General features: G+C 50.1%; 1 protein-coding gene and 1 pseudogene across 1 annotated transcript in view; both read left to right on the top strand.

Annotated features, from left to right (window-relative positions):
* TMEM132C (transmembrane protein 132C) overlaps positions 1-24,798 on the top strand; it is a 291,179-nt gene extending 266,381 nt beyond the window's left edge. Inside the window, exons 6-9 of the mRNA XM_065889544.1 lie at positions 13,549-13,754; positions 15,447-15,720; positions 17,633-17,824; positions 23,635-24,798. Of these exons, the coding sequence (XP_065745616.1) occupies positions 13,549-13,754; positions 15,447-15,720; positions 17,633-17,824; positions 23,635-24,798 (1,836 nt within the window). The remainder of the gene's footprint in view (positions 1-13,548; positions 13,755-15,446; positions 15,721-17,632; positions 17,825-23,634) is intronic.
* On the top strand, positions 6,328-6,819 carry LOC136133158 (sterol carrier protein 2 pseudogene; annotated as a pseudogene).
* Positions 24,799-25,254: the final 456 nt, after the last annotated feature.

Consider the following 25,254-nt stretch of genomic DNA (forward strand, 5'->3'; position numbering starts at 1 on the left):
GTTCACTCTCACTCTCCTTTCCACGAGCTCTCAGAGGATTAAAAGTCACCAAGCAGTGTCAGCCTAGTGACAGCTGTGCCTTCTTACCTGTCTCCACTCGTCCTCCTTGCTGAGACACTGATGGGGAGGAGGCATACAGGTGGGTCTGGGCTGGTGTAGCAGAGCTCTTGCCTCTTCTATCTGAGAGCATGATTTTGGTTAAGAGACAACGTGCCTCAAACTGAATTAGGCGAAAAAGGGAGCGTTGTTTTTGGTTTCTGTTTCTGTACAGTAAGCAGTTCTGGCTTCAGGAATGGCTGCATCCAGGAGCTCACATGGAGTTATCAATCAGTATTTTATTTCTGGCTCTCTTTCTCTCGGTTCAGTATCCTCTGTGCTCACTGACATCTCAGACGAGTCGTACTGTCCCAAGGTGGCCACAGGCGGCTACAAAACCATCTCTTTCCATGGAGCATTCCGGCAGAAAAGAGCAAGTACCTTTTGTCTAGTCTCACCTGGAAAATTCCTGAGATTCCCTCCAGTTGTACCAGCTTAAGTCACGTGCTCACCCCTGAGCCAACCACTGTGACCGGAGAGATGTGAAGCTCTGATTGGCTTAGATCGTCATCACATGACCCTGCTTTGGAGACTGGAGGCCGAGATTCATCCAAAACTCTGGACTAATGTGAGGGAGGAGAGGATCCCCAAATGCAACTAGGGCTGGGGCCACAGGGAAAAGGACTGGGTGCCTGGAGTGGAGGCTTCTCCCTTCCCACCCCAGGGCCTTGCTCTTTACTACCCACCCTGTCCCTGTCCCCCTGTCCCAGGGCCTTTCTTCCATTTCTTAACTTGGCCCAGGTTAGAGAAGAGCCCTACTCCTGCCCCAGCCAGGAGCAGGTTTCCCTTGGTGACATTGCCAAAGCAGTGACTTACTCTGATGGAGGCAAAGGATGAGAAGAAGTGGAAGAGCCTGAGATCTCCCAGCAAGTCTCTGCCCTGAGCTCCCCCTGGAGGAGAGGGGTCCTGTGATGGGCCAAGGGCGGTCCAAGAGGGAGGGGATGTGTGTATGCGTGTGGCTGAGTCACTTCACTGCGTGGAAACTAACACCACACTGTAAAGCAACTGTAATCCAATAAAAAATAATAAAATGACAAATTACTCAGCAAAAAGCACTAGGATAATTGACAAGGAAATTGACAAATTGACACCTTAGTGTGTGATTCCAAATCAGAAAAGGAAAATGAAGAGGAGAAAATACCTGACATGTAACAATGTAACAGACTTACTCCAAAACCCAAACTCATTAGCCTTCCAGCTGCATCAGATCCCCTGAGCTCTGAGGGAAGACAGGTGTGGTCATGGCCAGCAGTTCTCATCCTGGGGCTCCAGCGACATCCCTCCCCAAACTCCCATATTGACCCACGTAGCTGGATCATTCCCATCCTTGCTGCCTGGTTTCCTCTGTAATTAAGCCTTTTGCCTCCTCACTCCAGTGTTCAGGTGGGGGCTGCTGCTTTTGAAATAAGGCTTCCGTCTTGTGGGGAAGCTCTTACGAGGCTGGAGTTTCAAAGAGAAGCTGTGAGGCACCTAGTCCCCTCAGCAGGACAGCTCCAGACCTTGTGTCCTGGGTCCCAGGACGTTAGGATCTCAAGTGACATCTTTAGGGAGAAAGCCAGGCTTGATGGTGCAGCCGGGTGGTCCAGGGCACAAGCCGGAGAGAGCTGTGCACACGCAGGAGGAGCAGAGCTGTTTAAGGCTGTCATTCTAGAAGCTTCTACCCCATTCTCCTCTTCAAGACAGAAAAAAATCAAAGCCCCTTGTCTATACACTTCTAGGGGCTAATATGTTCCACTTGCCCAGCCCTCCAGAGATTCCCTCTCTGCCTGGTGTGCACCAGGCACTGGGCTAATTCCTGTATTTGCGGGTTTTCCAATGTAATTCTCCTGTAAGAGCAAATCTGGGGTGCTTTTCGCTCCCCGCCCGACACACCCCAGCCGGCTTCTCTGACCTTGTATCTGCCAACCTTCCTTCTGCTTCTACAGCAGGTCAAAATATGCCTACGTTAGGGTCTTTGCATAGTATAAGAGAGCAGTAAAGGATCAGGGCTTACTGTACTGGACGCTTGAAATTTGCGAAGGGAATAGATTCTAATTTAAATCTTCTCAATACCTAAACACACAGACAATGGTAACTGTGTCAGGAGATGGGTAAGTTGTTTAGCTGGATTGTGGCGATCTTTTCACAGTAGATACATATATCAAAACATCAAGTTGCGCATCTTTAATAGATACACTTTGATATGTCAAAGATATCTCAGTAAAGGTGTTTCTAAAAAATCAAAGAAAGATTTTTTTTCTTCCAAAAAACTACGTTGCGTCTAATTTTCCTTTTAGCAGTATGTGCCGAGGTGATGCAGATGAGGCCCTGATCTCCTACAAGGTATTGGGCATAATTATATGAGACAAACTTTTAAAAAGAGAAGGAGAGAAAGACAGTTTAATAAGTTTCTTGTCTATTAGTATCTGGGAATTGCAAGAAGCCACAGAGAGAAAGAAGGCTTGATCACAGACCTCAAGAACTTTCTTTTTAATTCCAAAATGAAAGAACTGAAATAACTTTCCACCAATTAAATTGGCAAAGTTTTTTTTAAAGGGAACGTTTCTGGAGCTAGAGAACTGCTTTCAGATCCAAGTCCAATCCAACTGGCTGTGTGAGCTTGGACAAGTTAGCCAACCTCTCTGGGCCTCAGTTCCCCCCCACCGCCACCGCCCCCGTAAAATGGTTTAGTGAAGACAAAAGGAGTCAGTTCCTATGTCCTCTTAGCACAGAGTCTGGCATACAGCAGGCGCTTAATAAATACTAGATAAGGACATCTTCCTGGAAATTTCTTCCCCCCAAATATCTCAGGGCCGCCGCCTTCCTGATAGTAGGATCTGTCTAGACATCACTTCCCCTGCTTGTTCCCTTATTTTATTTTTCTCATGGCATTTATTGCCCACATTTGCCTTATTGTTGACCTGTTAGCATCTATCCCCACACTCCCCAAAATGGAACTTCCTTAACGAAGTCTCCTAATCACTCACGTCTGCATCTCCGGTGCTTAGAAAAACGCCTGGGGCATAATAGCAATGCAGGAAGTATTTATAGAAAGAAGGAATCCTCGTTTGCTAGATGAGGTATAGTGAGGGGTCAGCCACGACTCAAATGCAAGCCTGGCCACACATGTGGAGCCTCCAGCGAGGAAATCCGCTTTCCTCTGGGCCTGACCACCCTGGCGAGGGTCCTGCTGTCCAGTTGACCCTCATGGGCCAGACCCCCGCATCTGACCGGGAGCGTCACCAGCTCCCGGGTGGACCAGAGCCCTGAGCTGAGAACCACTCGGCATCTCCAAGTCCTGGCAGCGTTTTGCATTGTCAGCTGGATAAAGTGTGATTTATCACAGAACAGATTTCTCTTTGGCCATCTGTGAGAGGCAGGAAGCAAGGAGGAGCAAAGCAGAGACATCATCTCAGAAATACTGCTTAGCCTGCTCTCCCTACCTTTTTCCTTTTCCAGAGATGTCCGAAAAGTAGCTGTCAGACACTTTAGTAGTGAAATGGCAACAGATCTCCTGCAAACGTAAAACTTGCTCTCTGGCAGCTGAGGGGGGGAGTGCAAATTGTGGGTGAGATGCTACATAAGCCAGAAGTTCTTTGGGAGAACAGGACACAGAGAAAGGAAAGCATTCTCCCAGCCCAAAGCTGGGGCCAGGCGGAAGTCACCGCTCCTGGATGAGAAGCTTCGACTCGGAGAATTCCCGAAACCGCGGGCCTTTCCTGAACCTGGGAGCAGGGCTCTTCCAGTCCTGCTTTCCTCCCAGCCCTGCCGTGTCCTCCCCACTGCCTAAGGAGGAGAGAAAGGAGGTAGGATAAAGGGGGAATGGAGTGGGGAGGACAGGAGAGGGAATATAAGACCTCCTGAGAGGTATAGGCAGCGTCCTCTTCACCCCAGCTCTTAGCAGAATAACTCGGTCAGCTCTGCTGTGTAACAAGTGACCCCAACATTCAGTTGTTGAAGGCGATGACCATGTCCTCTTGCTTACGCGTTTGCGGGTCGTCTGGTGGTCTGTGGGCCTGGCTGGGGTGGACCCCCCCGTCCCTGCAGGTCGGGCTATGATCTGTCCGGGTGCCTCATTCCAGGGCTGGGCTGAGAGATCTCAGCTACTTTAAGTTCCTCTGGTGGCAAAGTTCACAAGGGCTGGCAGAAATACACAACAGCTCTTGAGTCTGAGCTTGGAGAGAGGTCGGTCGTCACCTTTCTCTGCATTCTCTTGGCCACAGCTAGTCACGTGGCCCAGTTTGCCATCAATAGGAAATAGAGTCATTCTCCCACCATAGAAGAAAAGGGATAAGAATCAAAGCCAACAACTCAATTAGCACCGAACCAGTGGGCACCATGGTTAAGAGCAGAGCTCTGGGGTCGATGGTGTTTAAGTTCTGACTCACAGACCACCAGCTGTGTGACCTCGGGCAAGTTACATCACCTCTCTGTCTTTTGCTTCCTCATTTGAAATATGGATGTGATTTTTAAAATGTAGCCCTGTCATATGTTCATGGTGAGGATTCAGTGAATGATCCATTCACGTTACCTCTTAGAATGGCTCCTGCTTTACCGCAAGCCCTCAGAGAACATTGGTCGCTGTTATAAAACATGCAGTCACCACTGAGAGTCCATCTCCTCGTGTATGTTCCCACTTGTGAGCGGTGGGTGGGTGAGTGTCAGGTGCAACGTGGGAGGAGCAACCCTGAGTGTCCCCTGAGGGAGGAAGTGGGGAGCCAGGTACCTGAGCGCCTTTTCCCCCGCCAAGGGCACATGCCCTGGTTGCCTTGGCAACACTCTGCTCTGGGGATGTTGAAATGGTTTCTGGCCATTTAATTCTCCATTGAGAGAACCTCCTGTTGTTCACCAGTAGTTTGCGTGAAGAAATAGTCTGCCAGACAGTCTCCCGGGGCACGGTCTGCAGCCTGCCCCAGCGAGGAATACTCAGCCTGGCTCTTGGTGGGCGGAGGGTTCACACTTGGCATACTGCCAGGGGGGACATTGTACAAAAGTTAAAATTAAGAGAATAATAGCAAAATAAGTAAATACATTTGGGCAGTTAGCTATCACGGGTGGAGAGATGGGGAAAGATGGGAGAAGGCAGGACAGAAGGGGAGGGAGCCTGCTGCGGGGTATGGGCACCTTTGAGGCTGGCTTTCAATACCTCTGAGGACAGTTGCAGCCCGCTGTCCCTCCCAGCAGCGCCCCCACAGACTCCCCAGTCTGGTCTATGAGACCAGCAAAGACATCACGGTAGAAAACTCAAATGCTTTCAGGGTTCAGGCTGCTAACAAAATTGAATGCAATGGTTTTCCAATGCTGGTAACTAATTTGCTATTTTAAAAACACCACACAGGTCAAATGTGACCCACAAGCTCTGATTCATTCATTCATTCATTCATTTTTCAACATATGTTTCATGAGCACCTGTTATGTGCCAGGGGCCATTTCAGGCACTAGGGGTTACAAAAGTGAACAAAACAGACAAAAATCCCTGTCATCCTAGGACTTTATGTTCTGGCGAGGGAAGACAAATAAAAACCAAACTAAATAGGTAAAATGTATAGTGTATGAGATGGCAATAAGTGATAGCGAAAAATAAAGCAAAGAAGAGGGTCAGGTGTCTTGGAAGAGTTGCCATTTTACATAAAAATGTCTGCGAAAGGATCTCTGAGGATTTACAGACCTTTCCCGACCGCGGCACTGTCGACTGACTCTATCTGTGGGGCTGTCCTGTAGGATAGCGTAGGTGTTGAGCAAGCACCCTTTGCCTCTGCCCTTAGATGCCAGTTGCCCATCTTCAAATTGTGACAACCTCCTTCCCTGGTTGTGACAACCAAAAAGATCTCCGAAGATTGTCCAGTGTCCCCTGGAGGACGCAGTGGTCCCAGTTGAGAATCATTAGATTAAAGACCTAAAGGAAACAAGACAGGGATGTCCACTCTCACCACTTTTTTTTTTTTTTTTTTTTTTTTTTAACGGTACGCAGGCCTCTCACCGTTGCGGCCTCTCCCGTTGCGGAGCACAGGCTCCGGACGCGCAGGCTCAGCGGCCATGGCCCACGGGCCCAGCCGCTCTGCGGCATGTAGGATCTTCCCGGACCGGGGCACGAACCCGTGTCCCCGGCATCGGCAGGCAGACTCTCAACCACTGCGCCACCAGGGAAGCCCCACTCTTGCCACTTTTATTCAACATGGTTTTGGGAGTCCTAGGCACAGCAATCAGAGAAGAAAAAGAAATAAAAGGAATCCAGCTCTACCGCAGAATTTAAGCATCGGGGGAGCTATAGTTGTCACGCTGTACAAGATGGATTTTCCTGAAGCTGCCAGTTCTTTTAGAACTCATCAAATTGAGGCTGCTCCAACCGACTCTGCAGTTGATGGATTTAAGGCAAATCTAGTCTTTAAAGAGATTGAGAAGAAGCTTGAAGAGGAAGGAGGGCAGTTTGTGAAGAAAATCGGTGGAATTTTTGCCTTCAAGGTGAAGGATGGCCCTGGAGGCAAAGAAGCCACCTGGGCGGTGGACGTGAAGAATGGCAAAGGACCGGTGCTCCCTAACTCAGATAAGAAGGCCGACTGCAGAATTACAGTGGCTGACTCGGACTTACCGGCTTTGATGACCGGTAGAATGAATCCTCAGTCGTCCTTCTTTCAAGGCAAATTGAAAATCACTGGCAACATGGGTCTGGCTACGAAGTTACAAAATCGTCAGCTTCAGCCAGGCGAAGCTAAGCTGCGAGGAACTCCCGTTGCCTACCTTTGAAAATCAAGATGAGATGTATAGATATATATCCATATCCTTCATTGTCAGAACTTTGATTGAAGCTACACCTTGGCAAATAGCATGAGATTTGTTTTTAAAGGGGTGTGACCGATCCTGGTTTTCCTAAGCTCTGGGTGAATAGGACCTGATGGTGTAGTACTGCTTTGCTGAATTGCATTATGAAGTTATTATGGTAATTATGGTTTGGGGTAAAATTGAGTTTTAGAATAAAATTAGGAATAGCAAAATCTCCAAACTATGTAAACAAAAGCCCTTATTTTACTTATAAAGTATATTTGAGAAGTATTCTGCTGAAGATTCAATTCAAGTTTTCCTTGGGAGAACTAGGGAAGAAACAGGACACCAGTAGCTGGCCAGTAATTTGTGTTGTGCACTTAATCACCTTAGTCTCTTTTCCACTGATACTTTTTTAAGTTCTGTACTGGGATGTTTTTTAAAAAAAAAAAACTAAGGTTTTGCATTTCATGCCATCAAAACGGTATTTTCTTCCCAAATCAAAGAAATACGATCAAGGCTTGGGAGAAAAAAATCTATAGCTGAACGCAGGCCTATTTTTTAAAACAAAAATATTTTTTAAGTGAGTTTCCTTCTTGAAAAAATATCAATGTATTAGAATCATAAAACACTGTTGTTAAAAATAATTGAACAAAGTTCGCTTTGAGATGCACAGTTTTCAAATTATAATCTCGTATTAATTTAATTAAATTTATAAAGCTCTCCTTCCTTTGTTATAATTTTCCTTTTTTATATGTTTAGTTTAGCCACATTTAATTTACCTTCCTAGTTTTTTTTTCTTTAATTCAACTTAAAGGAATATTACTTTTTATTCCTTTTTTTTTTAAGGTAAATTTCATATCAGACTTTGGCATATGATGTGTTTTCCCTACTTTTACCTTCCTAGTTTTTCTAATGCTAATGTTATTTCTAATAACTCGGTAAGATATGGAGTAAAATCATGTTTTTGGAAGAATGTTTAATAGAAAATTAAAATAGCTCTTCCTGAAAAAAAAAAAAAAAAAAAGGAATCCGAATTGGAAAAGAAGTAAAACTGTCACTGTTTGCAGATGGCACGATACTGTTCCTAGAAAACTCTAAAGACACTACCGGAAAACTACGGGAGCTCATCAATGGATTCAGTGAGGTTGCAGGATACAAAATTAATGCACAGAAATCTGTTGCTTTTCTATACACTAACAACAAAGGAACTTATATACAAAACAGAAATAGGGCTTCCCTGGTGGCGCAGTGGTTGAGAGTCCTCCTGCCGATGCAGGGGACATGGGTTCGTGCCCCGGTCCGGGAAGATCCCACATGCCGCGGAGCAGCTGGGCCGTGGCCGCTGAGCCTGCGCGTCCGGAGCCTGTGCTCCGCAACGGGAGAGGCCACAACAGTGAGAGGCCTGCGTACCACAAAAAAAAAAAAAAAAAAAAAAAAAAAAAGAGGGGGCCACAATTCACACAAATTTTTAAACATTAGTCCCAGATTAGGAAGCTGGGAAATGGGGGACTTCCCTGGCGGTCCAGTGGCTAAGACTCCAAGCTTCCAATGCAGGGGGCGCTGGTTTGATCCTTGGTCGGGGAACTGAGATCCCACGCCTCGCAGTTGCTCCCCACCACAAAAAAAAGAAGATGGGAGATGTTAGAGAAGAGGTCTCTGTGTTGGATATGCTGTTTGTCCCTCCAGACCCCTCTGCCCTTCTCCCACCCTGCTCTGGGAGGCTAACCTTTGTAGGTTACATCCCAGGCATCCTTAGGGTTCCCACGAGGCTGGAGGCAGGGGGAGGCACCCCCAGGTACTGGAGCGTGGGGAAACTGAGGTCGGTCTGTTTTATTCCTCTGGGCCCCTTGCAGCACGGTTGTGAGTTGACATTGGCTGCGTTTTCTGCCAAGGTGGGCAGGCCTCTCGAGCAGGGACAGTGCCCAAGCTGGGCACACACACCAGCCCTTTAAGGGCCCACCCTAGGCTGGTATCACCTCATCTTAGCTAATTACATCTGCAGAGACCCTATTTCCAAATCAGGTCCTACTCAGAGGTCCTAGATGAGCATGGATTTTGGAGAAGGCTATTCAATGCACTACCCCGACCTCTATCTCTGCTGGACTTTGCCGTCTCTTGCTGGTTTCCTTCAACCCTACCCACACCTTTGTAAAGAGTCCCTCTGTTAAACTCTCCTAAGTTCCAGGTAGCATGTACTGTCTGTTCCCTGACGAGATGTGCAATGTTCCGGCCTGTCTGCGTGGGCTGCTTTGGGAATGGGCCAAGAGGGCGAGGGCCAGGGCAACTGGCGGAAAGGACCTGAGCTGGTCCACGTCAGAGTCAGCGGCCAGGGGCCTCTCTCGGGGCCCCTTTCCCTGGTCCCCCAGCCCATAGGAATGGAAAAGACCCCAAGACTCACATGGCAGGAAGGGCGATTTCCAAGGCCACAATCTCAGGATATGATCCATTAAGACAACACGACTGAAACAGTCTGATCAAATCCTGCACGGCCTGTCATAAACTGGTTCTGTTCTTCACCCCTCTTCTCCACCTTGGGCAAGCTGCAACCTCAGTGAGCCTCAGTTTTCTCATCTCTAAAATGGGATCCTGATGGCTGTCCAGAGCTCCGGAAAGGACCGAGGGTGAGAACGATGGGGAAGGCACATGACAGGTGTAAAAGCAGGCATCAGGACAGTGTAAGAGCATTTGATAGTTTATGTTAACCGAGCAGGTACACACACTCAGGTGTACAAGAAATGTAAATCGTTTTTCTGTATTTGAACTTAACTTCTATTCTCAACCCCTAGTCTCCGAAGAGGCAAAACCTATTAGAGTTAGATTTCTGAGCATATTAAGTTGGAAATGCTAATTAGAGAGCCAAGTAGAGTTGTTGAATAAGCACTTTTTATCTGGAGGTCGGATGTGGGGAGTTATTAGCACAGAGACGGTATTTAAAGCATCAGAGCTAAGTGATTACAGGAATGAAAGGAGTATATATGGACTGAATGTTTGTGTGACGCCCCCCCAATACCTATGTTGAGATTTTAAACCCCAGTGTGATGGTCGGAGGCAGGGGTTTAGGGAGGTGATTAGGCCACGAGGGCGGAGCTTTCATGAATAAATTAGTGCGTTTATAAGAGGCTCCAGAGGGCTCCCTCACCCCTTCCACCAAGTGAGGACACAGAGAGAAGACAGCCATCTAGGAGCCAGGAATGGGCCCTCACCAGACACAGACTGTGCCGGCGCCTTCATATTGGACTTCCCAGCCTCCAGACTGTGGGAAATAAATCTCTGTGGTTTAAGCCCCCGGCCCCGTCTCTGGGTATTCTGTTATTGCAGCCCCAGAGGGCTAAGACAGGATATTTAAGCTGCCACAGAAGAAGGGGCAATTGCATTATTTCAAGGAGTGAGTCTCTAATTGTGGTCCCCAGACCTGAAGCATCAGCGTCTCCCAGGAACTCGTTAGAAGTGCAAATATCGCCCCCGCCCCCCCCCACCCCCCCCCCGCCGCAGACCTGCTCAACCTGAGACTTTAGGAGTGAGCCCAACAGTCTGTGGACACTTGACAAGCCCCCTCTGATGCTCGTCCAATTTGAGAACCCTCTTGATGCCGAGGGCATCAAGACAAAAATCGCATTGGATGTCGATGGCTGACCAACAGATGCCTTTTGCTTTCTTCACGGAAAGCGGTCCCCAGCTTCTCCCCTAGGAAGTAGGCAATGTCCTCAGGAAGTTGCCAAGGCCTGAGCGACAACAGAAGGTGTCAGCTGACCGTAGGTCGCTCAACCGGAACCTACCCTAGCCCCTCCCAGTCCTTAAAAGCAGACATCAGGGCTGGTTCCACAGCCACCATGCGTTCAGAAGGGAGAGCTTGAGTGTCAGAGCGAGCAAGGGGCCAGCAAGCAGTTTTCTCAGTGGGTAGAAGCCCCCCCACAATGAGAGAGAAAAAAGATTCCCAGAAATGGAGGCAAGGGGCTGGAAAGATTCTCGTAGGGGCTTCGGGTTCCTTTTCTGCAGGTGAGCAGGCTCGCTTCGTGACACCATGGTTCCCGCTGCTGTAGCCGCTTAGGAAATGATGGACGCGTCCTGAGACTTGCCCAGACATTTATAGCACCTTCAGGAATAACAGTGACAATGGCTCTATCATGCCCGCCGCTTCATACCCTCGGCGTTCCCTTAATTATTTATGTATTCTGGAGCAGCCAGGTTCCTTCCCACCAGAGCTCAGAAAGGTAATAAATGAGGAAAGTCAACGGTCTGTAAATTACAACATTGATTAAAGAAGTGATTACTGATATAACTCTTGCTTGGCTATTATGCTAATGCCTGCCCGGATCCAGGACAGTGTTTACATGCTAATGACAAACCTGGGACAGGGAAGAAAATTGGTTTCCACTCTTAATCAGTACGTACACATTTTTAAACCACTATTGACCGTGAGTGAGAAGATCCATCCATGTGTTCCCCTCCCACCCGCCCCCTGCCACTGTCCCCAGCAGATGGAGGAAATTCGCCCAGCCCGGCGCTCTCCACCTGCCGCTCCAAACACAAATGCGAGCTGAAGATGAAAATTGGGCCCAGGGTACCCATCCATAGTTCCTAGAAGCTGGGGAAAGAGAGCGCGATCACAAGAGTTCATTGCTCAGCGTTGGATGTTATTTAACCGGGGCCATGGACACCCCTGAAGGAAATGCTGCTCCTTTCAGTGTCTATAACCTGGACGGGAGATACATAAGCAAATTGGCAATTACAGCTGAGTGTGGTAATGCTGGGTGAAGAGTCCGTGTGTGACTTCATTAACTCTGAAATGCTACACAAAACTGTGTCTGTATGCATTTCTAGGGCAAGAATTAGCTTCATGTGTACTCTCAAAGGAGTTCATGACTCCTAAAAGGTTAGGAAACACTGCTCTAGAGCTTTCTGGAAGTTTTCAAATTAACTTCTTGTGTTTCCACTGCTCTTGGCTCCATCTCAGTCTTTCACCATATCTCCTTCGCCCCAAGATCTTTGTTTGGTTGTCTTGAAGCAAGTACTCCATGAATAAAGGGCCATGTTCAGGCATCCATCCAGCTGTCGTCCATCCATCCATCCATCCATCCATCCAGCCACCCATTCATCCATCTATCCATCCACTCATCCATTTATCTGTCCATGCATCCATCCATCCGCCCGTCCATTTATCCATCCATTCATGTATCCATCCATTCATCCGTTCAGTATCCACTTTGCTGAGCTCCCACTTCATGAGCAGCTGGTGTGAGGAACCAAGAGATCGAAGAAGAAAAACATGTACTTATTGCCTTCGAGGATTTTACAGTTTTGCAGTTGAAAATGTGAATTTACACATGGGGCTAGTGTAAATCCCATCCCATAAACTTGACTGTGCAGGATGGGTCATGTTTCTCTATAACCCAACTTGATTTCTCGTTTCAGTTTTCAGTTCATGATGGCAACGAAACATCATCGGAGGCTGATTTCTAGGAGATTTAACTCCTATCAAGGCCTTGGGGAGGGGGCTTCTAGTCCTCAAGGATTCTGTTCACGGTTCCTAGGGCACACCCATTATCATTCAGAGTCCACACGGGTTACCTCTGATGTGGTCCCACCGCTGTGCACCCTGCTCCTAGCAGCCTCCTGCCAAGGGGCACAGGCATCCTCCAGCTGTTTCTTTGCCACAGGACAACATCCGTGGGGCTGTAAATAGATGCATCTTCCTGAGGGTTTAGGCATTGGAACACAAAATCTAGATGCTTGAAGACTTTTATTTTATGTGTCTCTGTGTTTGTTTTCCTTTGTGCTCTGTCTTGTCTCTTTCCTGAGTCCATGATCTTCTAGAAATGGGAACAGTGAAAGGAGGAAATTCAGGGGAAGGAAACATAAGTTGGTCATCACTAATGAGATTCTGCCATTCACTGGATGAACAGTACAGATACACAAACAATCCTAGGGCCTCAGGGGAGGTGCTGCAAACAGGGAGGGAAGGGTGTTCCCAGGGAAAGGGAACTACGAGTGCGAAGGCCTGAGCGTTCTCCTGATGGGGAGCCATCAGAGCTGCGTGTGATTGGAGCAGAGAGTGTAGGGACTGGAAGAGCCCTGCTAGAGAGAAAGGCGGTACAAGCCCTTCAGATCCTGGGAGGCTGGATGGGGCGGGACGTGGGTGTGGCTCATCTTCTGAGCAGACATCGGCCAGGAGAACAGACACCTCTGCTGCCCAAATCACATTCCCCGGGTCCACCCAGAGTTCAGTCCCAGCTGCAGTTCTGTGCAGGTTCAAGTTCACTTGGTGAATCTGCTCTGCCTTCCATCCCAGGGCCCGTATCTCAGCCTAAAAGTGTGGGGAAGTTAACTCACACAGCAGCCCTCACTCAAAGAGACACAGGAGAGGAGCTGGTAGATAATATTCCTGCCTCTCATACTGCAGGTGGACGATTCTGTATGCTTTCCATGAGGCCCAGAAAAACGGAGCCTGATGGTCACAGCAGCAGATGCAAAGATGTACCTTTCTACCAACTCTTCTTATTTCTCTGATTCCCTCAGTCTGCTCCCTGGTCCCCCTTCCCTGGGGTCACCTCCCAAGTAAACCAACCGCACTGAATCCTTGTCTCAGGCTCTGCATTGAGGGGAACCTAGATCAAGCATGCGTTCTTTGCTAGAGAAAAGGACAAATGGCAGAAGGGTGGTCTCCAGGGCCCCAGGAAATTCTCCTCCTCCATCCCCTCTCTGTCTTGGCAGGTGTCCGACCGCTGCGACTACGTCTTTGTCAATGGCAAAGAGATGAAAGGCAAGGTGGACACGGTGGTGAACTTCACATACCAGCACCTGAGCGCCCCCCTGCACGTCACCGTGTGGGTGCCCCGGCTGCCCCTGCAGATCGACGTCTCTGACACGGAGCTAAGCCAGATTAAAGGCTGGAGGGTCCCCATCGTGGCCACTAAGAGGTAAGCCCGGGACGGGGAGATGCATCAGAGCTGTGACGGCAACGGCTGTGGATACTGACCTTAACGCTAAAGGAGCCAGTGCAGGGCCCAGTGCAGACTAGGTGATGCTGTTACCATGGTGATGACATGATGCAACGCATACATGCCTACAGCCTAACAACAGCCCTCTGGGGAAACCAAGGCCCAGGGTAACCCAGCCAGGCAGGAAGGCTGCTGAGTGGCTGGGTCAGCACGAGATCCAGTCACTTGCAGTCTACACAGGCTCCTAGTAAACTGTCTCCTGCAAGTGGCCCCTCCAGAATGAAGCCACAGAAGTAACAAGATTTTCTAGGCCCACCACCCCCAGGGAATTTAAGTTTGGGTTTATTTTCTCTAAGCAAAACGGTGAATCCTTTTTCTGTGCTGGATGAATATCCATAAACTTGAAAAGCTCTATGCGTATCAAAATATTGGGTAAAGTCTACTTGCATTTATACTGGACCATGGGGTTGCTGTCTCCTCTTAAACCGAAACAAAAGCCTCTAATGTATTCTGACTCTGGATTGTCTCATGTAGGAGTTTGGGGTCTTGTTTTCTCAGCTCTGTGGCCCTCAGTTTAGCTAAATAAGAGTTGTTGCTGAATTCCGGTTTCCTGTATGGAATCTCCCATCTTAAACCACCAGCACTGTTTTCCCGACAGTCTCCCAGGCGCCAGGGTCTTGATTTTTAAGGGGCAACTGGAGTCCGTCTCAGGATGGATAAGCGGAACTGTGAAATGGTGAATCCATTTCTACAGGGTAAACTTGAAGGCATTTGTCCTGCCGGGGAGGACAGCCATGACTCCAGCCAAGACTTCAGACCATTCAGTGGTCACGAGTGGCCAAGATTTGGGTTCGTTCCGTGTCCCTGAAGAAGGCAGAACTGACACGTGCTGGGTTCAAATCCAAGCTCGGCTACTTTCTTGCTTTGTGAGTTTGGGCCAGCCACCCAATCTCTCCGCCTCAGTTTCCTCATCTGGACATAAGAATAATTAAAGTTTTGCCCCACGGTGTTATGAGATTCAAAGAGTCCATCCGTGCAGAGCTTAGGATGGACACATCTCAAGAGCATCATACCACCCTGCCCAATAGACCTTTCTACAGTGGTGGAATGTTCTAGACTCACAATGTCCAGCATGGTAGCCACTAGCACAAGGGGTTGTGGAGAGACTGAGAAATCTAGCGTTTTGATTTGCTTCATTTTCTCCATTGAAATTAAGTTGTAAATAGCCATGCATGGTTCTCTGCTACTTTGTGGACAGTGTACGTTTAGTAAATATTAGTTCTTCTATCTTTTATTTGTCAATAAATGTCTTCAAAAGAGAGATGGGATTTTTTGTGGGTTGCGTATATCGGGAGGGATAGGATGTGGAGAAATCCTCTGGGTCATGCTGTTTAGTGGAAAGAGATATTCACATTTTCTTCTCAATTAAGTCTTACCTTCCTCCTTTGGCAAGTACAATAAAGCTTGCCTCTTTGCATTATTAAACAAAAGAGAGAGAGAGGTGTTTCACCCTTTGTGCTGCCCGGTGATAGAGTTGGTGCTCCTGTATGGTCCTGAGGCTCCTGCCCGGGATGCTGTCTCTTGTAGGTTGACGGAGGCGCCTGCCTCGTGACTCCAGAGCGCCTTGCATCCCATCACCTGACCTGAGAGCCTCTTCCCTTCTCCCGGCAGGCCCACGCGAGACAGCGAGGATGAAGAAGAGGACGGGCGGCGGGGCCGAGGCTGCGCCCTGCAGTACCAGCACGCCACCGTGCGGGTCCTTGCTCACTTTGTGTCTGAGGGCGCCAGCCCCTGGGGCCGGCCAAGCCATCTGCTCAGTCCCGACTGGCAGTTCGACATCACCCACCTGGTTGCAGACTTCATGAAGCTGGACGAACCCCATGTGGCCACTCTCCAGGACAGCAGGATCCTGGTCGGGAGGGAGGTTGGCATGACAACCATCCAGGTAGGAAGCCGGAGCTGGGAACTTCTGCACGCCCATCACCGAAGGTGGTTCCCAGCCCCGGGGGAGGCTCACTAGATGGGCGGGTCCTCGTGGCCAATTCCTTGTCATGGTGATGGCATCCTGGGGCCCCCGAAAGGTGAGCCTGGACCAGCTCTTTGTGCCCCAGGCTCCTTCCAGACAGAATTGAGAAGGTGGTGGCCACACCCCTTAGTGCCGCCATGACCCCCCACTGCTGCGGGCTCCATTCCCACCACCCAACCCGCCCCATCCTGACTCTACTCCTCCACCCTCAGTGCCCCCTCTCCAGATGCGCACCTCCTACACCCTCTTAGAACCTCCCCCCATCTCTGCACTGCTCTTGCCAGCGACCAAAGAAGGATGCGTCCCTTCTTCCTTTCCTCCCTTCTTTCCTTAGGTCAGTCTGTCATTCTGTCATATAGTCATTCGACAAACTCTCTTCAAAATCCTACTGCCTCAGGCTTCCCTGGTGGCGCAGTGGTTGAGTCCACTGCCTGCCGACTCAGGGGACGTGGGTTCGTGCCCCGGTCCGGGAAGATCCCACGTGCCGCAGAGCGGCTGGGCCCGTGAGCCATGGCCGCTGAGCCTGCGTGTCTGGAGCCTGTGCTTCACGACGGGAGAGGCCACAACAGTGAGAGGCCTGCGTACCGCAAAAAAAAAAAAAAAAAAAATCCTGCTGCCTCTTTTGCTCAAGGAAATGTGTAGAATGGTGGGATTTCAAAACAGATGACAGGGCATGAGGGCCTTTCAGTCAACCCATCAAGTCCCACCCTACTGACTCCACCTTTTTGGTTGGTTGGTTGTTTTTTAATTTTACTGAAGTATAGTTGATTTACAATGTTGTGTTAGTTTCAGGTGTACAGCACAGTGATTCAGTTCTACATATACATATATCCAGTCTTTTTCAGATTCTTTTCTCATATGGGTTATCACAGAGTATCGAGTAGAGTTCCCTGTGCTATACAGTAGGTCCTTGCTGGTTATCTGTCTTACAGATAGTCGTGTGTGTGACTCCACCTTTCTGGAATGTCATTCTGGATCCTTTCACAACCACCCCGGGTAGAAATGATAGATACATTTCTACCATTTCACCTGAGACATCTCAGGTCCTACACGTGGTTTATGAGATGAGGCAGAAAGTAGTATTTCAGTAGAGGACACGTTGTGCTGGGGGCCTGAAGGGGGAGTAAGCAGTTTATAATTCAGGTCTCCAGTTGATTCCGTAATTCACCTCGAATGGGATTTGGGCCGTGCAGAGTCAGCTTGTGTGCGACTCTTCACGGGTCCAGGCAGCAGGATCGTCCTGTACGGTTGACCAGGTTGTGTGGTACACAAGAGAGCCTCATCTAAACGGGGAGGGTCATTTCCTTTCAAAGACAGAACGGAGGGCTGTGGTTAAGAAGTGCCTGCCGGTGTAGGGGACACGGGTTCGAGCCCTGGTCCGGGAAGATCCCACGTGCCGTGAAGCAACTAAGCCCGTGCGACACAACTACTGAGCCTGCGCTCTAGAGCCCGCGAGCCACAACTACTGGGCCCACGTGCCTAGAGCCTGTGCTCCGCAACAAAGGTAGCCCCCGCTCGCTGCAACTAGAGAAAGCCCACACGCAGCAACAAAGACCCAACGTAGCCAGAAATAAATAAATTAATTAATTAATTTTAAAAAAAAAGATAGAATGGATTTTCATTTTTATGTCCATTTTCCAAAAGATAGAGCTGAAGTGTCTCCGGGGAGGGGTGACTTCATCTGATTCTCACAGAGGCCCAGTTCGGGCTGGTGTATATAGTGAAGTAGATGTGTGGCTCCTCCACACTGTATTCTGGACCCTGTTTAGGATGGAGGGAAAGGTTCCAACATCCAGAAGCAGGTGTGACGGATTTATCTTGTGTCCTCCAGGTGCTGTCCCCATTGTCTGACTCCATCCTGGCTGAGAAGACAGTAACCGTGTTAGATGACAAAGTCTCGGTGACAGACCTGGCCATCCAGTTCGTGGCTGGGCTGTCTGTCACCCTTCACCCCAGCACAGAGAACAGCAAGGCCGTCACGGCTGTGGCCACAGCTGAGGAGCTGCTGCGAACCCCCAAACAGGTAGGGGCCTGGATGCCAGAGGTCGAGGGGAGCAAGGCTGGTTGCCACACCTGATTCAGCCAAAGGGGAGGGAGGTGGGAGGAACTGGGACAGGGTGGCCAAACCACATTCCAGGATGGAGTGATTCGGGCTGTGTAAAATGCACGTGGTTACGTCATCCAAGAAGTGGGGTCTGTGATGAACCAGAATAATGGTACCCAGTGCACGGGGATGGATTAGTCATCTGTGCAAAGAACTGTCAGAAGCCTAGCCGCTTAAGACAGCAACCACTGCCGTTCAGAGTTCTGCGGGTCAGGAGTCCAGGCGGGCTCAGCTGGGGGCCGTGCTCCTGGGTTCACAGGCTGAGAGCAAAGCCTCTTACCAGGATGCTCTGGGGAAGGACCCGCTCCTGCACTCGCTGGTGGGGTTGGCAGAATCCAGCTCTGTGCGGCTGAATGCCTGAGGTTTCTGTTTCTTCGCTAGCTGCTGGCTGGGAGCCTCTCTGCTCCCTCCTCTCTGCACGCCCCGCCCCCGCCCCCCGCCATCATCTTCAGAACCAGTAACGGTGCATTGAGTTCTTCTCGTGCTTTCAACCTCTGACTTTCCCTCTGCCACCAGCCAGAGAAACTCCTCTGCTTCCAAAGGCTCCTGTGACTACACCAGACCCACCTAGCTCAGCCAGGCAGCTCTCCCCAACTTCAGCTGTGCATATAACATCATCATGGGGGTGGACGTCTCGTTTTGTTCCCAGGTTCCAAGGACTAGGGTGGACCGTTCTAGAAATGCTGCGTGTTGCTACCTGGTATGGTTCCAGAGCATCACCGACAGGGAGCTGGAGTAGGTTCCCATCCTGGTCCAGCTCCCAGTGCTGGAACCTCTGCTCACCTCTCCTGGGGGCAGGAAACTGGCACGGCATTTGCTGGTTTAGAAACAGCGGGGCGAGCAAAGTGGGGAGACAAAGCAGAAAGCATGAAGCTGTTTGCTGAGAACTGGTAATTAATCAGGGGATAACTGACATTGCCACCTCCCTGGCATGGGGCAAGGCCACCCATCAGTATCCAGCCTCACCCATCTGTCTTCATTGGCTGATGGTAATTGGAGGGCCCCGGCGCTGCCTAAGGGGATCTATGGATGGAGTTCATTCAATTTGCAGACATGACTCTTGAAAGAATAGGAGATCTAAATCATGCCTGGACGTGTGTTAGTTTAAGTATTTCAGAATTTCTCATCTTTGGGGAATTGCGTTGGCTTCTCCTGAGACAACCCCTATGTTCCAACCTTGCCGTCATGAGCTAATGGAAGGACTTGGTCTCAATCACACAGCAGGGATGATGGAGATGGAGGTTGGCAAGCCCACGAGGTTCTGAGGGCTTAATTCGGATTGCCTGCCATTCGTGGGGGCTTGTTTGATGTTAAGTTCATTCTCCGTCTAGAGTTGATGAAGAAAAATGAACTCAAGGCGAAAAGTCAGCCAAGATGAACTTGCGTGCTGCGTTAACAATGTTTTATCGCAGCCCTTGGAGTGTGGAAGGCTGGCCCCTTGTTCTTGATGTTTCCAACTTTGAAATACAAAATCTGAAAGACGGCCATGCCGTGAATATGAGGGCAGTTGCATTATACTGCCCTGTGCCCTACTAGTGCTAAAGAAAGCTAGGCTGGTGAAGTGAAATGAGGTCTCCCCCGGCATGAATGCGTTCGACTGAGGCTTTAGAAGCGGGCCCGTCCGATTGTATGATTTGTAAGTGGATGAAGCTAAAGGAGAGGAGGGCGGTGAGGGAAATTCCTGAACCAGTCGTGTCTTAGCTTTGATCCCCCAAAAAGCTGAGCCTGAGATGAGGATCCACCTGCAAGGACTGCCTTTGGGCGGTGAAGGGAACACCAGAAGGGCGTCGGGAAGTGAGGGAAGGAAGGGAAGACAACCAGAAGAGTGTGTTCCCAACTCAGCCACCACTGTGGGCTCCTGGAGCCTGGGTCTCCTGGGGAGACCGTCAGCCAGTGTAGAAAAGGCTGGAGAGTCATTGTACCTGACGTCAAGGAAGCTGGGATATGTATCACACCTCCCGTCAGCCCTTAGTGGAGGGCTGCTTCTGGAGGGTGTTAATTTCTCAGCATTTCTGGCTGCGGCCATGACCACATGGGTTCCAGAGGCCAGAATGCCCTCAGGCCAAACCACCTTGCGGGCTTGACAGCTGAAAGTTAAGCAGGCGGGTGTTGTAGGAAAGTGGGCTGGTGCCAACAGCAAGCACACACCATCTTTAGATTTCGTGGACCTTCTCACTCACTCCTAACAGGAAGCTGGTGATAGTCTGGGCTTTTCCTTACAAGTGATAGAGGCCTAACTTGGGCTGGTTGAGTCAGACGTCAGAGTATATCAGTTCCTGTCCAAGCATTGGCATCGTCAGGTAAAGCTGGATCCAGGTGCTCCAGTGGTGTCATCAGAAACCTTCCCTTTTATTATTGGCACTTGTCCTCAAGTCTGGAAAATGGCCAGCCCTTATTTCTCTGACTACTGAAGTTCTCCCATATTCTTGGCTTCCGGAACTCCTAACAGAAAACCGTTGGTCATTCTCTTTCTCTTTCCTTTCAACCTTCCTTTCCTATGTTTCATCTCTTTATATTCCTGTGGGTTACATTCTGGGTGAGTTTCTTGGCTCAGTCTCCCATTACACTAATTCTCTCCTCAACCGTGTCTAATCTGCCGTTCAAACTACCCACTGAGTAATTGATTTCAACCAGAGTATTTTTCATGCCTAGAAGTTCTGTGTGGTTCTTTCCACAGCTACCTGTTCTTTTTCCGGTGACTCCCACTCTTCCAGTGTAGTTTCTACTCCTTTTTACTCTCTTGAACTATTTTTTTTCCGGCTTATTTTTGTTGTTGCTTTGTTTTATTTTATAGTCTTTTTCATTTGTTTTATTACCGCGAACCCTTCGTCTGCTGATCTTTCTATGTGAAATTTTTATGGTTTTCTCTCATAGTAGAGCCTTCCCTCCTAGGGATTGTAATTTTTTTTTATCATGAGCACCTCTTGAGCTGTCGTTGCTTTGTTTTATATGGTTCCTGAGGAATTCCTGTGCAGTTTTGCATGTGTGTGGGTCCAGTTTCAAGTAAATGTCTTGCAGCTCCTTCACCATCAGGTGTTATAACTTCAGACTCGCCACTCCTGGGGAAGGGGTGAGGTTCTGATTTCCAGGGGAGACATTTTCGCACCCAGTGCTCAGCACACAGACAAGCATCACTGATGTGCCTCTGGCCTGGTGGGTAGGCTTTCTCACCCGCATATGTGGAGAGGAGTCCTGGCTTTACGTAAAAGATTTCACCCCAATCTGACACATACCTAGGGGGGCATCACCATCCCAGCCACTGGCTGGTAGGTCTTCTGAGCAGCTCTGCACGCCCTCAAGCTGTCTCAGTAACAGTTACCTATTTGTACCACTCTAGTATGCCTTCTCTTTTCATTTCTGATTCCTGGGAATTTGCATCTCTTATTTGTATATTTTTACCTAGTTTTCTACTAGTTTATACTTAGCCAGTCTTCTTTGTTGTTAGGACATGCTCTTAAGATTCTCTCTCTCTCTCTCTCTCGCTCTCTCTCTCTCTCCATTCCAGCTTGCATCCCAACTCAGTAGTTCCAGGGGAAATAAATTCTGCTCTAATTCCAACAAAAGCCCAGAGGTCATGTCCCATTGGCTGGTTTGGGTCATGTGCCTCTTTCAGAGCCAATCACTGTGAAAAGGGTAGTAAAATGTTCTGATTGGCCAGACCTTGGACATATGCCCACCTCTAGAACTGGAGAGGCCGGTGCCTCCCACCCATACTCCTCAAACTCTGAATGGAGAAAAGGCATGGTTCTGAAAGGAAAATTAGTGTTCTGGCCCCCATCGGAAAGGAGGAATGGAAACTGGTCAGGCCAAATAGATGTCCATCCCAGACCCTATGGTTTAGGTATTCACATTCCCACTTTCATCTGGGGAAACTGAGGCCCAGAAGAATGGGTTTAAAGAAAAATGTGCCCGGGGAAATAGTGGATCCATGTATTTAATTCAAAACTCCCACTTCAAACCCTCTGCCCTTTGCCATGGTGTCCAGAGGTCAGGATTAGAGGAAACACAGGATCCTTTGCCCGCAACAGACCCCTGGGGTTCCGTTAGCTCTTCCCAACCATGAGATCACTGCCCATTTCCTTCCCCCCTCTGCACCCTGCTTCACCTTCATAACAGCCAGCAGATTGTCTAGCAGGAGCTATCCTGGCCATTTCACAGCCAGGGCCAACCCATCTCCCTCCTAATCTCTAGTCACCTTCCTTCCTCCCTGTACACTGAACTGTACATTAAAAAGTAAAACTTAGGGGGCTTCCCTGGTGGCGCAGCGATTGAGAGTCCGCCTGCCGATGCAGGGGACACGGGTTCATGCCCTGGTCCGGGAAGATCCCACATGCCGCAGAGCGGCTGGGCCCGTGAGCCATGGCCGCTGAGCCTGTGCGTCCGGAGCCTGTGCTCCGCAACGGGAGAGGCCACAACAGTGGCCGCGTACCGCAAAAAAAAAAAAAAAAAAAAAAAAAGTAAAACTTAGGGAATTCCCTGGCGGTCCAGTGGTTAGGACTCTATGTTTTCACTGCTGAGGGCCCAGGTTCAATCCTTGCTTGGGGAACTAAGATCCCACAAATAATGCGGCACAGTCAAAAAAAAATTAAAAACGTAACACATCAAACTTATGCAGAACTAACATCCCAGCCCAGCTCCAGGAAGCATCCCAGCCTGCCACGATAAACAGCCGTGTATTGTTTATTCTCTGTCAGTCTTCTGTCCAGGACTACTCAGTGTCTGGCACACGGCCTGACACAGGAGAGGCTTTTAATACATGTCCCTGACATGATCAGATGAATGAAAATTGGGCCACTCTGCCTGTTCTTAGAGGACAGGGAAGAATTCCAGACACATCACAGTTGTTTCCTTCAATCCCTGGCCTGCTCAGTGACCTCAGAGTCAAAGGCAGCCAGGAGATTGACTAGCAACCATGCCTAAGACTCGAGACGAACTGGCTGGACTCAAACCCAGCTCTGTCACTTAGCGGTGGAAACTTGAGTGAGCCTTGGGTCCCCCCTGTGATCCAGTCTACTCACCGGCAGAATGAGAGATACAGATAATAGTATGTACCTTGTATACTGTTGTGGTGATTAAATGAGTTGATAATGAAAACCACGTAGAACAGTGGCTGGCACCCAGGAAGCACTATGGACGCCTTAGCTACCATCACCACCGCGGTGGCTGGAAATAGCGCGCCATAGATGGCCACGTGTGATTCCTAGACCCTGTGAGTACGGCACCTGATGTGTCAAAGGGGACTTTGCAGATGTGATTAAGGATCTTGAGATGTGGACAGATTACCATGGATTACGCGGAGAACGGAACCTGCTGAGCTCGATGTCACCACAAGGGTTCTGATGGGGGGAGAGGGGGCGACATCAGAGCGAGGTGTAGGATAACGTGGAGACCCAGCAGACGCGCTCAGGTGACGTCGCTGGTGATGAATTCATCGGAACTTGAACTCAGTGAGGGCTTTCTACGGGGTCTTTTCCCCGGGTGAGGATTACACTGGAGCTGTCACTGCCTGTCTGCATTGGTTCTTGTTTCCATTAAGGTGATTCTCGGATCTTGATATAAAACCTGGATTTTTTTCCCCCAGGTTCATCAGCCACCAGGTCTGGATTTTAAGTCCTGCCCCTAAGTCTTTGGGTTCTGTTCTAGAATGGCGGCAGGCGCGATCCCCAGAGAAGAGGCATCCGCCCCCTCTCGCCTCCCCCGCGGCTTTCTAACTGCCCCTCTCCCTGCAGGAAGCCGTGCTCAGCACTTGGCTCCAGTTCAGCGATGGCTCAGTGACACCCCTGGACATCTACGACACCAAGGACTTCACCCTGACCGCCACGTCCCTGGACGAGGCCGTCGTGTCCGTCCCCCAGCCCCGCTCGCCCAGGTGGCCCGTTGTCATGGCCGAAGGGGAAGGCCAGGGACCCCTGGTCCGAGTGGACCTGACCATCGCGGAGGCTTGCCAGAAATCCAAACGCAAGAGCGTCCTGGCCGTGGGCGTCGGCACTGTCAGGGTCAAGTTCGGCCAGAATGACGCCGACTCCAGCCCCGGCGGGGCCTACGAGGAGGCCGAGATGAAGAACCACGCCAGCGGCCGGCGCCAGAAGGGCCAGGAGGGGCCCTGGTACGGCAGCTCCTCCGCGGAGCGCGACGACGGGGCCCCCCGGAGGGGCAGCCCCACGGCCAAGTCGCTGCTGGACAACAAGGTGGGCAAGAACAGCCGGCTGGACGGAGCCCGGCTGGCGGGCGAGGGCCAGCTGCAGACCATCCCCATCGACTTCGCCAACTTCCCGGCGCAGGTGGACCTGCCGCGGGCGGGGGGCGGGCCGGGGGCCGGCGACCTGGTGCAGGCGCCCCGCGGCCTGAGCGACCTGGAGATCGGCATGTACGCCCTGCTGGGGGTCTTCTGCCTGGCCATTCTCGTCTTCCTCATCAACTGCGCCACCTTTGCCCTCAAGTACAGGCACAAGCAGGTGCCCCTGGAAGGCCAGGCCTCCGTGACCCACTCGCACGACTGGGTGTGGCTGGGCAACGAGGCGGAGCTCCTGGAGGACGTGGGCGACGGGTCCCCCCGGCAGGACGAGCACACGACCGTCATAGACGAGAGCGACCGCCTCCTCCTCAACGGAGGTTCCCAAAAGCACGGGCACAGCCAGGTCCCCAGGCCCGCCGACTCCGGGGACAGAGAGGGCAAGGACCAGAAGCTCGAGCCCCTGCACTCACCCACCTCCAAGAGGAAAAAGGTGAAGTTCACCACCTTCACCACCATCCCCGCCGACGACAGCTGTCCCACCGTGAACTCCATCCTCGGCGGGACCGACGAGGACATCCAGTGGGTGTGCCAGGACGTAGGCGTGGGCGCCCCCAAAGAGCTCAGAGAACACCTGGAGAAGTTCAAGGACAAAGCCTAGGCCCCTCTGGCCGAAGGGCCAGCGCTTGGACACCCTCCTTCGGTTCCAGAGTAGCTCTGGGGCTGAACAGGGAATCGTTGGGGTCCCCCTTCGAAACCAGTTGGAAATTCTGAAGCCGGAAAGGGACATTTTTTTGTAATCAGAGGTTGATGACGACAGATGTTCGCAAGTTGGCGGAATAAACTCGGGGAGGGGAGCTTCTTGGAGACGTTTGACCTGCGCAGGGCCAAATCGGGAAGGTTATTTTATGAGTCAAAATATAACCCAGACAAGCTACCAAAAAGTATTTGTTAAAAAAAAAAAAAAAAAAAGCAAAAAGACAAATAAAAAGACAAGTAATCATCTGTTTATATTTCTAATAAAGGAGCAAAATATATTAAAACTAGGGCCTGCTAAGAGACATTTTCCGTTTTAATTCAGTATTCCTTTCCTATTCCGAGGACAGCCTTGGACTGT

This window comes from Phocoena phocoena, chromosome 13, assembly GCF_963924675.1.
Source record: "Phocoena phocoena chromosome 13, mPhoPho1.1, whole genome shotgun sequence".
Lineage (NCBI taxonomy): Eukaryota > Metazoa > Chordata > Mammalia > Artiodactyla > Phocoenidae > Phocoena > Phocoena phocoena.